Source organism: Odontesthes bonariensis, chromosome 17 (genome assembly GCF_027942865.1).
Source record: "Odontesthes bonariensis isolate fOdoBon6 chromosome 17, fOdoBon6.hap1, whole genome shotgun sequence".
NCBI classification, from domain to species: Eukaryota; Metazoa; Chordata; class Actinopteri; order Atheriniformes; family Atherinopsidae; genus Odontesthes; species Odontesthes bonariensis.
The window spans coordinates 18819775-18833043 of NC_134522.1; the positions used below are offsets into that span (position 1 = coordinate 18819775).

At 41.6% G+C, this 13269-nt stretch overlaps 1 protein-coding gene across 3 annotated transcripts in view; it reads left to right on the forward strand.

Annotated features, from left to right (window-relative positions):
* Positions 1-13269, forward strand: part of dph6 (diphthamine biosynthesis 6) — a 57204-nt gene that overhangs the window by 16765 nt on the left and 27170 nt on the right. For all 3 annotated transcript variants that reach the window (XR_012766698.1, XM_075447791.1, XM_075447792.1), the window contains exons 5-12: positions 125-243; positions 7192-7253; positions 8132-8226; positions 8353-8446; positions 10293-10443; positions 10844-10969; positions 12105-12234; positions 12325-12499. Coding sequence is in view for 2 of the 3 variants with exons in the window: in XM_075447791.1 (XP_075303906.1) it covers positions 125-243; positions 7192-7253; positions 8132-8226; positions 8353-8446; positions 10293-10443; positions 10844-10969; positions 12105-12234; positions 12325-12499 (952 nt within the window). In the remaining variant the exon portion in view is untranslated. The remainder of the gene's footprint in view (positions 1-124; positions 244-7191; positions 7254-8131; positions 8227-8352; positions 8447-10292; positions 10444-10843; positions 10970-12104; positions 12235-12324; positions 12500-13269) is intronic.

Genomic DNA, 13269 nt, shown 5'->3' on the forward strand with positions numbered 1-13269 from the left:
CTATCGGGGTGTCAGCCTTCCTGTAAATGGAGAAGGTGCCCAGCGAAGCTGGCTTTGAAGTTTTTTCTGAAGTTGCCAAATATTCACTATGAACCACTTTGCATCCCTTTCACCTCTTCCACAGATGTTTGCGGCTTGGTTTGCAGCCCTTGGCCTACCTGTGGCGCCGAGACCAAGAATCCCTGCTCTCCGAGATGATATCATCTGACCTACATGCTATCCTCATCAAAGTTGCCGCCTTCGGTGAATTTGTGTTTCTTCTTTTGTGTGTCTGAGCCAGCTGGTGAGCAGTCTGACGTCCCCTCACATGTTGTCAGCCTTTTCATTTTCTTCTTTACTTCCTCTCACGATGCCATGTTCGTTGAGTTGTATTTTGCATTGGAATAGAAGGGACAAATTTGGATAAGTGAAAGATAGCTGGGGAAATGGGGGTATGTAACTGGAGAGAAAAAGCGAGACAGGCAGAGTAATGCCCTAATCATTAATCTGTGGCTTAGCAGTGGTGTTAAGACTTGCGCCAGCGGCAAAGGTATTGAAGCAGAGAACAATATGAAAAGATAAGAAGCGCAGAGGGAGGAGGTTTGAGGAAAGTGTGCCGCGGTGTCGGGGGGGGGGGGTGTCAGCAGTTGAGAAATAATCACAGGTGATCGTGCCGCACATTAATGCAACCTGCCAATAAGCGATGCGCGTCCCCATTGTGTATGAGAAACACTGCTTTCTCTGCTTATGCATAGCTCCGACTACATGGTCCGTGAAGTGAAGATTAAAATCTGGTATCTCTCATTTACGATTTTCAACTGCTTCAGCGCAGAGGGAAGAGGTTAATGTGGTGTCACATGCTCTCTACTTGCCTGTTTTCGGAGCCCGAGGACAAGAATATCAGATTACTGAATGAAAAGAAGAGACACAAAGGGAAAAAAAAAAAAGTTTTCTTTTATTCTTATTTCAAGTACATGATGTTTAGATCCCTACCTGTATCTACCGGATAGTGCAGCTGGATCCTCCTTGAATGTGCCAGTGATAAATGATAATTATGGATACAAATGGTTCTTTTTACTCTCAAACTACTCATGGGGATAGATCATCACATAGACACTGTTTACGTGCTCTAAAGTGCTTGTTGTCACCTTTGGAAGCAATCAGTCAAAAAGGGGTCCACGGCTGACTGATGACCTGTGGAGCTGAGTAGCATGTGAGGGATATTCTACATATCTTTCAACACTGCTCAAATAACCTCTTATGAATGCACTAGCTAAGCCATTTATCTTTGGTACTTTGGTTGCTGGTGCCATTTCTCATTTTTAATGGCTTTGATGAAGGACATTTTAGTAGTAAATAATGTAACTTGTCATATGCCCATCAGAGGAGGGATGATATCAGTATTATTGTTCTCCAGATGTTTTAATTTCCATGAGAATATAGTTATTGTTTTAACTATTCTAACAAAAGTCAAAAGTCTTTGTGTTTTTTTTAAGGTCTCTGTTACGTATGTAAGTAAAGTAGATCAAAGGAGGTCAGCGTTTAACGTAAGTGAATCAATCATAATGCCCAATTATCCCTCTGGAAAAGTATGCTTCAAAAGAAAACACCCCAACTAAAACATCTCAGTCACCCTGTAACCCTGCTATCTCCACCAAGCTTTCTGATCTAAACACAACTTTGTCTAAAAGCGAATTCTCTGCATTTTTTGAAAGATTATAATTAGAAAGGAAAACCACCTCTGGTGCCTTTCAGTGTGTGTCTTGGCGTCCCCACTGTAGATGTTTGTGTGAGCATGTGTACATGTGTGTTTTGGCTACAGGTAAAAGGAGCAGATCGTATCAGCCGTGACTTCTCACCTGTCCCAGGGCAGTAGTAATTAGAAAGGAGAGAACTGAATAGGGGGGCGTGCGCCCAAGGCATTTTAGGCAGCACTCATATAATTGCAGCTTTGGTGGGAGCAGGTCTGAGCAGTGAGGTGTGCTGTTTAGGGGAGATTGGGTGACAGAAGGCGGGCGTACCTGCTGGGCTTTGGTGTTTTTCTGTGTGTGTGTGTTTGTGTGTGAGAGAGCAAGTGAAAGAGATTTGGAGGGGTTTACCTGTGCAGACCACACGAGCAGGAAAAAACTTTCACAGGGCAAAGGTTAAGTCTGCATATGAGCTGACAACCACAGCAGTTTGTGATATTCTGTGGCAGTTGGAAATGGAAAAAATTCTTTCTTTCTTTCTTTCTTTCTTTCTTTCTTACTTTCCTAGGTGACAATTCCCTGTGGTGAAAAGGCAGCTGTCCCAATGCTGGATGATCATCTAAGTCATTTTGCGAGCATTTATTTATGCGCTTATGGCAGGAAAAACCAAAAAAAAAAATTGGGGAAAGGGAGGGAGGAAAAAAAAAAAAGAAAGACGCCAAATCTCAAGGAAGGAAATAAATTTAGCTGTGTAAGTCTCCACTAATGAATGTCAAAAAAATGCTTGTAATTAAAGGAAAAAGCATTCTGTTGTTGGGGAAACTGTCTTTCCAAACGCAGCACCTCTTTAGCTAACGCTGCTAATTGGCATCTCCAAAAGCGAGTTTTAAATATTCATGTAATTAGATAATTGATTGATTAGTGCAGGTGTGTATCAGGGCACAGGTTCAGCAGTTAATTGGTTCTGAGCTCCAGAGATAATTGGCATATGTGAAATCAAGGTCCGTCTGCCTGAACTTTTACCCCTCACATGAACATAGCCTTTGAGCCTAAAATAATTAAATCTACATCACCTCAACTCTTAAGGCATACATTTTGTTTATACTCAAAGGACAATTTACAGAATTCTTTTTTCCTTCTGTTATACATACATATATATATATACTTATGATATGTTACATATTTTTAGCAGATTACTTACAATCAAGTTTAACTGTTGGTAAGTTCAGAAATTTGTCGAAGATAAAGTGGCAGTTGGATAATAAAAAAAGTACAGAGAATCTTTTCTTGTTACCCTCAAAATTACCTATAAAAAGCTAAAGGACATAAAGAATTCATGTCTTTGTCTCATGGAGCCTATCGCTTTGCGTTTGCCACGCAGAGAGAAAGGGAATTTGTCCAAATTTAGATTAAAATGACAGTTGCTAATTTCTGTGTTTTAATCATCTGACAAGTACATGAAGTCTTTCTGTTTGTTTTAACACTAATGTGAAATAAACAGTTAAGTTTTTTCACATCGTCAAGAGGTGACATAATTTTTTTTTTAAATCTCTTGCCACACATTAGTTTGCGACCCTTTTTAAAGCCGAAGAGTTTGCAATTCATATGAATTTAGTTCTGGAAAGTTAGTTCTGGCCTCTTCAGTGAGGTTGGAATTATCCCAGTTTCTTTTTCTTTTTTTTTTATGATTTGTTTTTCTGAAAAAAATGTAATCTTGACGCGATTGCTACACATCTTACGCTGCCTATTATTCTACTCATTGACGCTGAATTTCAGATAAGAGCTTGAGAAATTTCACATATAACCTTAATCTTATCGTCCTTTGTAGCATGACTCATCCCTCCCCTGCCTTCTTCCTTTCTGCTCTGTATTCATCTGCCTGTCTTGCAAAGATTAGGTGATAGTGAGCAGCTTTTGTTTTGGCTTGGATCTTTCAGAACGTTGTTTAAAGGCTGATGCAGCTCACCTACCAGGGACGAGATGCTTATTTCACCCATTTAAAGGCTAAAATGTTACACATCATGAATCCAATTTTCCCTGCCTTTTTCTCTCTGAAGGCATGGATTAAAGCTGTCAGCTGGCACGCCAGATCTTAAGGCAACCTGCGGATGTCTGCGATACTGCGCTCGGCTCAGCTCAGCTCAGCTCAGACAGTATCTAGAATCTCCCAGCTTTTAATTTGGCATTAGGCTTAGTAAGCAAAATCACAAGCAGTTTCAATTAAATAGGTAACTCGGGGCTGTCAGTTAACAAAATCATTCTCTTCAAGATGAGAAAGCTGATCATGGTTGTTAAAAGTGGAGCAAATTTATGCTCTGGAGACAATTGACTTTGACTTCTGGAAGGATAGAAAAGAGAGATGCACTTACTACCGAGGAAAGTTATGTTGATTACGACATTGAACGGTTTTTATTAGAAGAAATTTGAACGATTATAGAATTTTAGCAACAAAGAGTGGCTAAAATGTCACAGCATTTTATCTGTATGGATCATTTCTGTTGTGTGTTAAACACAGATCAGCCATAGCATCAAACCCACCTGCTTGATAATGTGAAGGTCATTTTGCTGCCTAAACAGGTCTTTACTGTTATGGTGTTCAGAATGGGGGTGTTTGAAGTGGATCTTTTTGGTCCTTAGAGTTGTAGGGTCAATGTGGATTGGACTTGTTCCGGGACATCCCACAATTGTGCATTTATATTTAGACATTGTAAATTTTAAGGCCCGGTTAGCTGCTCTGGGTTTTTTTTTTTCGTTAGCAGCTGAACAGTTTCTGAAGTGTGTCGGGGTGACGTTTTCCTGCTGGTGAACTCTCCCCGGCTGAGGGTACCAATCCCAAATGCTTAGTCTACAACAATATTTGGGCGGATAGCAGGTGCCGAAGTAATGTACACTTGAATGCCAGACCCCCAAATTTCTGAGGAGAATGTTTCATTTCAACAAAAGGATAAATGTTATTCACTTCACAGATATTTTTTTCCCCTTTTAGGTGTAAAAACTAGCTCTCTGGGTTTGCTGGTAAACATTGTCTTCCTCCTTAATTTCAACCCCCTAAATGCAAACGGTGCTTTTTAAGAAATGCACTCTCATTACTGGACTCCCCGGTTTTAAAGTTCACTGAATTTAATTGGAATTTTATGGGATAATACAAGGTAAAAAGCCCTTTTAAAGGATAACCATTCCTCTCAGTCTCTCCTAGGGAAGCTTCTCTCTCTCCAAAGTGCGGCCCTACTGTCTCTGGCGGCAGACTAATGGCATCTTCTAGTGGGCTTATTTGGGTTTAATGTGGCATAATGAGGTTAGGTAATTGGGTTTAGGTCAAGTTGTAAAACAGGTTCAGAGGAGACAGAAATGTGAAGATCATGTAAATGAGTGGTGCTAGATCGCCGAAGGCTCACACCAGTGGCTACTCGGACTTTGCAAAGCATGCATTGAACAAGTGCACACTCATCCCACCTACCTTTATGACCAAATGGTTTGAGTAACCTTCATTAAGACAGGAACATTAATTAAGAAAACACTCATACAAGTGCTAAGTGGTCTTTATAGATATATTTTCACATTAATGCCATCTTTGTATTATTTTATCACTCACTCCTGTCGTCCTAGGTTTCTGTCGTCCCCTTCCCCGCCTTGTAAATATCAAATCGTGTGTCATATATTATTTAAGAGCTGGGAAGTTAATGAACATATTAAAAAAGAAGGGTAAAAAAAACGCCGCATCCCCTCAGCAATTTGGAGCCAATTATTAAAATTAGTTAAAAGGCATGACTAATTAAAGAGGATATTTAAATTGGATTGAATTTTAATGCCTTTTTTTCACCCTTCTTATTACCGTTGTGGCAGGGTTAAGATGAGAGGATGTTGAGATTAGATATTCTCACACTAATTAAGACCACAGATCCCCTGGGAAGTGAATAAGGGCCTGCTCATTCTCTCTCTCCACACCCTGTCTACCCTCCTTCTCACCCTCCTTCCCACTGCTGTGGCCCTCCGTCTCTCCCCCGTAGAGCTGGACCATGGGGGCCCGGAGGATAGACTCTTCTGGGATTAAGATGAACCCGGGATGGGATGCGACATCCCTCCTTCACATCTCCTCTCCATTCTTTCTCATCTCCCATCCATTGCTCCCCATGGGGCCACAGATGACACATTAACCTTTGAGGTTGTCAGGCCATGAGAGAAGAGAGATTCTCACATTAGGATTAACTCTGTTCCTCTAATTAAACACATGAACATGCCGATGAACTGGACCACGTGATGTCTGGGAGTAGAAGAGCTATATTGGATTTTCAGAAAAATTATTAGGCCAATTCAGCAACTTTTTTTTTTTTTTTTTTTCATTGCGATGGCATCACTGTCACAACTACCCATCAGACCGTATAGGTCATCAGTTGCTCATTAAAGATTATGTCAGTCACTTAATAGGCAGTCACAGGAAAAGCAAATGGAAAATGTTGAAGAATTGAGGCTAGCCTTCACCAGTGACCAACAGGATACACTTGTTTGGTTCGAATAACTTTGCCCTCATACTTTAAGATAACAATCAGTTGTTTTATGCTAAACGTGGTGGTGAAAGCAAATAAGTACATGGTTTGGAATTTCCTCAGATTTAGCATTTTACATTCATGTCCTGTTATGTTTTGATTGTTCTATTCTTTCTAGAGAGCACCTGGTACTCGGGCTTTTTTCGGAATGGTGAAAAATGTGCAGTAGGAAGTTGTAGGCTGTACTTTCTCCGTGAAAGGGGTAACAGGGTGAGGTGGAGTTCAGTATGGTGGCCTGAAACATGGGCGTGGACAGGACACAATCAGGACTTAGCGTCAGAAAGGTGTAAAACCCCCTCAATGCTTAACAAACTTAGTAAAGTGGTTTTGTTCCTTATTAAAAGGCAGGGAGAGTGTGTTTTTTTTCTATTTTTTCTCTTTTTTCCAGACTTCTACTTGGTTAGTTTGCTTTTCTTGTTTTTGTTTTGTTTTTTTTTGTCTTGGGAGTGGGAACCAATGACGCTGTATTTTGGGAGTGTGGCACCACTGGGTAAGCATAGAAAACCTCACGCCACCCTTCTCTTCCCCTTCTTCTTTTCTCTTTTCTCTCCTATGAGTCACTTCCATGCACCATTTCAGGGGAAGGGGAGGAAAAAGACAAATAAACAAGATCTCTTTCCAGAGTTTATGTTCTCAAAGGGAACTAGATATGAGGCGGGGGGTTTGATGGTTAAGGGTGTGTAAGGGGGGTCTGTGGTCAGCAGTTGAAAACTGTTGCCCTTACCCAGAGAGATCTGTGTACACTACTTGCAGAGTCAAACAAATAGATCCAGGGTGCAGGTTTACATGTCTGTGCGACTGCCCGTAAACCTGCCTGCCTGTCATCTTCAATCACTTTTCTCGGTTGCTGATCAGACCTTTTTCTCTCTCTCTCTCTCTCTCTCTGTACATTTGTCTGTGTGCAATGGTGTTTGGTTCTGTGTTTTTTTTCTTTGTGGTGCGTTGTGTATGTCTGTATGTGTTTTCCACGCGGATGCCAGGCCTGGATCCCGAGAAGCACTTAGGAAAATCCCTGGCTGACGTGGAGCCCTATTTGAAACAGGTCATGGACTGGTAGATACTGTGTTTAACTCTTGACTTCAGCGCTTTGATAAATTTGATTTTGTACATTATGTTCATGTTCAAGGCTGTGAATGGTTGTAAAACAATTGTAGGTTATCTCAATTCAAGCTTTGACCCTTTGTATTTCAGTCATAGTTTTCTAACTGCCTTGTGTTCTATTGTAAGAAAATATCTCCGCCACCCAATTCAATTTATTATACATTGAATGATTTAATCTCTGTGTAGCAATTGGTTAAAGCTGTAAAGCTTTGTAGGATGTAATGACATCTGCCTGCACAAATTACAAATAGCAACCACCCTCGAACTCCAGGGGCTGTGAAAAATGCAAAAGGGCCACTATAGCCAGTATCTGGCTTGTTCCTTCTGGGCTACTTAATTAACTTGGCAGAGGGGTGAGAAGGGTTATTGGTCGTATTGTAAATTGATTTAGTTTAAGATGGATTGATTATATACACACCGATGATTTCTAAAAAAAAGCCCATCTCCTATTTCTTACATAACTTTTGTTCAGTAAACATTCTTTCATTTAGAGTAAGATAGACCGTAAGGCAGCATATGTGACCTTGTGATCGGCAAGTTTGGTTCTCAGTTCATTAGGCTGCTGTGTCCCTCGCTTGTATTGTCTGATTTAAAAAAAAAAAAAAAAAAAAAAAAAAAAAAAGAGATGGTCCAAATACTGTCAACCAGCTGACATCTTACCAGCCGTGCCCATCTTGTATTAGGGACACTGTGATTGAAAATATTGATAAAAATAAATCCTTTCAACGGACGTTTTAACTGAGTGACAGATTTTTAAAAATGCATTCTATTATTCTATAGTATGCTCTTAAAACGAGGTGTTTTCTTTTCCCTGCGTAGCTCTCCCAGAAGTACGGAGTCCATATCTGTGGCGAAGGAGGTGAATATGAGACCTCCACCCTGGATTGTCCTCTCTTCAAAAAGAAGATAGTCATGTGAGGAAAGCAGAATAACTTAGTTGCACTTCTTTTTCAGCATGGCTGCAAAAATGCTGAAAAAGTAATGTGTTTTTTTTCCCCCAAGAATTGATGGAATTTAGTTTTTTTTGTGCATTTCTACAGTGATTTAGCAGAGACGGTGATCCACTCAGCAGATGCCTTTGCTCCAGTTGGCTACCTGCGCTTCACCAACATGCACACAGAGAACAAAGACAGCGTGAGTCAAACTTCCATCAGTAACTCCTCACAAATTAGATCAATGCTATTCAATTCTCCATCAATAATTTCACAAGCAAAAGTTTGAGCTGCTTTGGGGTTGATTACTTTAAACCTGCTCTTGGGGCAAAACAAATATGAGAACAAAACCCTTTGGTGTCTGATAATTTTGTCGAAGAGAGGAGAAACGCAGCACTGCAGGGCAGGGTTCAGATCGACCTCCAGAGGGCCTTTGGAACTCACTCACACAGTCTTGCTCTTGGTCTTTCCCTTCATCCCTCTCTCATGCTCCTCTAGCCCCACATGGCCTACTTTGACGTTTGCAATATTCGCTGCAGCCTGAAACAAGGCCCAGCTTAATAAACATGTCTGCTCACATTAAGGCGCTTTGCATTCAGGTAGCTGGCTAAGCGGACACAAGCAATGGTTGCAGGGAGCGAGTAGGAATCGGCTTTTGGTAAATTGGAGGCTGAATTGAGCCTCGCAGACGAGAAGCCTGACAAACATTTTATTTTCCTTGTAAGAGCAGATGACTTGAGAATCTTTGAACTATTGTAAGAAAGCTTGCGTGGACACAATTGACTTTTTAAAGTTTGCTTTTAATTAGTCTCTAATTGTCTGGTTTAATAAGTATCGTACTTGCAGATCAGTGTGCCTGCTGACAGCAAGTGCTCCATGTATTAGTTTCTAGAAGTTGGGGGGGGTAAGGGTTACAATAGGGATCAACATGTCTCTAGGGCAGAGTGTGGGATTTGCACTTGTGTTTCTTTGCACATCACACAATAATATGCACATGTGCTTTTTTGTTTATGTGCAGAGAGCCTGATGTAAGTACTGTAGATCTTCATGTTAGATGGGGGATGGGTGTGTTATGGACAGTAAACATACCCCCATCCTCTGTGACCCTGCAGCCTCACTCCCTACAGCTATATATTTTTTTCTGCTCCCCATCATACAAACACACACACTCATGCAAACACACACACAAACTCCCTCTAGCCCCCCTTAGGTTGCTGGGGGAAGAGCAGGGAGAACCAGAGCCTGCAAGAGAAGGGAAGGGGAGGGGAGAGGGGGGGCAACCAGGGGAGAACCTGCCCTGGTTCAGCCTTCTGAAGCTCTTCTCGTCAGGGTGACAGATCCGCGGTGACACCAGCACTAGAGGAAACTGCATCGAGCTCAGGGGGTGGGGATGGACCACCATCATTTGCCCTCCGTTAATGCTAGTCAAGCTATTTTTCATGCTGGCCAGGAGAGAGGGGCTGAAGTATAATTAATTTGATTATCATATGGCCTAATGCGGCTGACAGCAGACGAGGGGGGTGACTGAGTGTTGGGCAGAGTGAGGCTTGCGTTGAGGAAATATGAAATATGCATTTAAATGCGTGACGGCCCAGCAAGATTTGGCAGGTAATATGTTTGCCTCGGAGAATGGTAATGATTTGTTATTTAAAGTAGTAGCAGTGTAAGTAAACACATGAGATGGGGGGGGGGGGGGAAGGTGAAATCCAAAACATGTCTCATACGTCTCGTCATGGGTTTTGACTGACAGCCAGCATGATTGAATCTACAGTATCAGAAAACACCACTCCCTGTTCGCCTGAACAACGAATATGTTAGCATGTTGTTTCATATTCATTCACCTTGAAGTTATGTGTGTCTGGGTCCTTGTCATGGAAGACTGACACACACACACACACACACACACACACACACACCCACACAGCCTGCTTGGTGGGTTATTTGGAAAGGTTGGCTAATTATACAGCGTTTTGTCTGTCTTTGCAAAAGGCTCTGTGCTCCTTGGTGGGCATTTGGCCTGATGTATTCCCTGTGGTGCTATATTGCAGGATGTGGCGGCGAGAGCTTTGCCCCATGGTAGTTGTCCTTGCCAGAGCGCCATTGACAAGATGACTGAGGAGGTGAAATATGCTGATCAAGTCGAAGACAACCAGCACAAATTTACATCAAATTGTGACCTTAGTTGTCAGTGGGGCCACGGTGAGATTCATTTGTTGTGATACACACACATACTGACATGCATGCATGAGTGTGTATTTATGTCTATGTGTGTCAGATGTTATCTTTGTTTGGCGTGTGCTCCTTGGATCTGTGTCATATGCATCCAGCATCATGATTCTAGTGTCTCTGAATGACTGTTTGACAAGAGCTGTCATTTTAAGCAGTCTCTGAATTAATCGTTCTGCTGACATAAATCACTTGTGCTTTACTTTTTAAACAGCATGTGATTATAAATGAAGTAAAATGCACACTTACATTCAACTGATTCATGATACTTAAGATGACCATTTCTGGTGCTACTCAAACTACTTTCCACATGTGGAAATTCAAACTTGTAAACACTTTTTTTCTCTTCACGGTATTGTGTCTCTTCCTGCAGACATCCCTCCATCCTGCTCCTCACGAAGCTCCAGAGGTTATCAGTGGATCTCCGGCATCAATGGGCTTCAGAGTCAAGACCCTGGGATTGAGAGCCAGACATTGGCAGCATTCACACTGCTGCAAAGTAAGAGAAGGTGTCTAAAAGAGTCTGTGTGAGAGAAGAGAGCGAAAACTTTCAAACCATGGTCTGCCAGATATGCTTAAACATCTTCATGCTAGAAACACAAGGGTTGGGTATTTGAAAAATGACTGAAACAAAAGGGACATAAAAAGGATATAAAAACTCACATAATTAGGTTAACCATTAAAAGTTTCTTTTTTTCTTGACTCAACAAAAAGTCACATCTTTGATATAATTTGAGCAGGTTCCTGCTCCTTTACTGTAAGGAAGAAAATGAAAGTAATGGTGAACACTCTGCCAGGTTTTCTGTCTCATGGGCGTCTTTCTTTCTCCTCGCTGTTTTAGCGAGGCACTCACGAGGATAAGCAGCAGAGCTTGAGAACTTGTTCCTCTCTCAGAAGTGCTTGTCAACTCAGCGGGCAAACCCTGTGTGCCAAAGACTGTCTGCCAAAAAGAATAGGATACCGAGCTGTCCACCAAACAAGGACAAGAATTTCAAATTAATCCGAAACCAAGACTTTTTGAGCACTTACACGCACGCGCACACAGCGCAGGCGCGTTGGGGCGAGTTATCGCTTTTGCCCCGCAGAAGTTTAAAAAAAAAAAAGTCTTTTTTTTTCTCTTTCTCTCTTTTTGATGGAGATGGAAGAGCAAAAGATGAAAAGCATCTTTAATGTTTATGGTGGTGCTTGGCTGAGCAGCTTTCACAGTGCAGAGACAATATTAAACAAGTTAATATTTAATGAACAGCCTCTTTGTATGAGGGCAAAGTAGTCTGAGACGCTGGTGTTGGCAAAGGAAAAACAAACTTGAAGCTCTCTCAGATGATTGTGGGGAGAGAGGCTTTGCTTTGAGCCCTTGTGCCTGCGTTTGCAACTAAAGCCTACGGTGTGCACACATACTGTGCTAGACTGCTCTTGATAGATGGGGGTCACAATTACCATGTTGAAACAATAGATTTCAATGTCAGGCAAAGGTTCTATGGCGTCCATCTTCTAAATAAAACAGTAACAGCACTCAAATGACTGCATAGTTGGGTGATTATTGTTTATAAACTAAAATAGGACATTGACACACTGCTGTTAAAAGTCGGTTATTTGTTCTCACTGTTTCAAAGAAATTTGCTCCCTGTCTCCAGATGAATTGGAAAGCAGGAGTTGGAAGATGAAGGACATCATCTTGGTTCATCTGTATGTAAGGAACATGGAGGACTTTGTGTCTCTCAATGCAGTCTACAAGAAACACTTTGACATAAACCCTCCGGCCAGGTAAAGTTGGAAACAGTCATGCAGGAATTTTCACTCTGATTTTTCTTCATAATGTTCCACACACACTTTTTGTGTCGCGTTTTCACGTAGGGTGTGTGTCCAAGCGCCTCTGCCAGCCGGTCAGCTGCTGCAGATGGACTGCCTGCTCCACGGCTGGACCGAGCCCCTGGAGGAAGGCTGCTTCAAGCAGAGAGAAGCCCTGCATGTCCAAAGCTTGTCCCACTGGGCCCCAGCTAACATCGGACCGTACAGCCAGGCCCTCAGGGTAAGGCTGAAAAACCTCCATCGGGGAAACTGGGATGCTGATGGGCAGCAGCGCTGACAGGTTAAATTTGGTGGCAGCTACAAGGAGAGTGGATGCAGAAGAAAGTCTAATATTTTAAGTAGGGCTTTAGTTAGATGTACCTTTCATTGTCACTGTCTTGAGGTTACGTATTTGGTTGTCAGTGGAGAAAAATTTATTTGATTTATAGTCATGAATAGACAAACCCATTTAGTGTTTTAAGATATTTACTAAAATACTAAATGTTATTCAGAAGATCACTTTATGTTTATGAATAACCCTGATGGGACACCTTCAGGACAGGATGGGACATCATTTTATTAATAATTTCTTTCCCCTCTCTCAGTTCTGTTTTTCTAGTAAATGATTTGTTTACTGGTCAAGAGCACTAAAAATAAGTTACATTTATGAGACTTGAGAAGTTTTAGTGGTGGCTTAGTGAGGGAGGGACGAGGATTTACCTTCTGAAATGTCAGACTCGCTTTGGATCTTTCTCTTGCTTTGTCATGGTTTGCTTTTACAAGGGAAATGCAGTGTCTCAGCTTACATGCAGCGCTTGGTTGTGGATTTCTTTTAGTCTCTTACAGATATCTTTTACACATGGATGAATGTGTGTGGAGGCATCTGATGGTTGTTTTGAGCCATACACTGTTTCCGTTAATGCTTTGACTATACATGTATATATGTATCACTTTCATAGTGGGCAGTGTGTATCTACTTTTGCACTTGTTTGTAAAGCTGCATTTCGAACA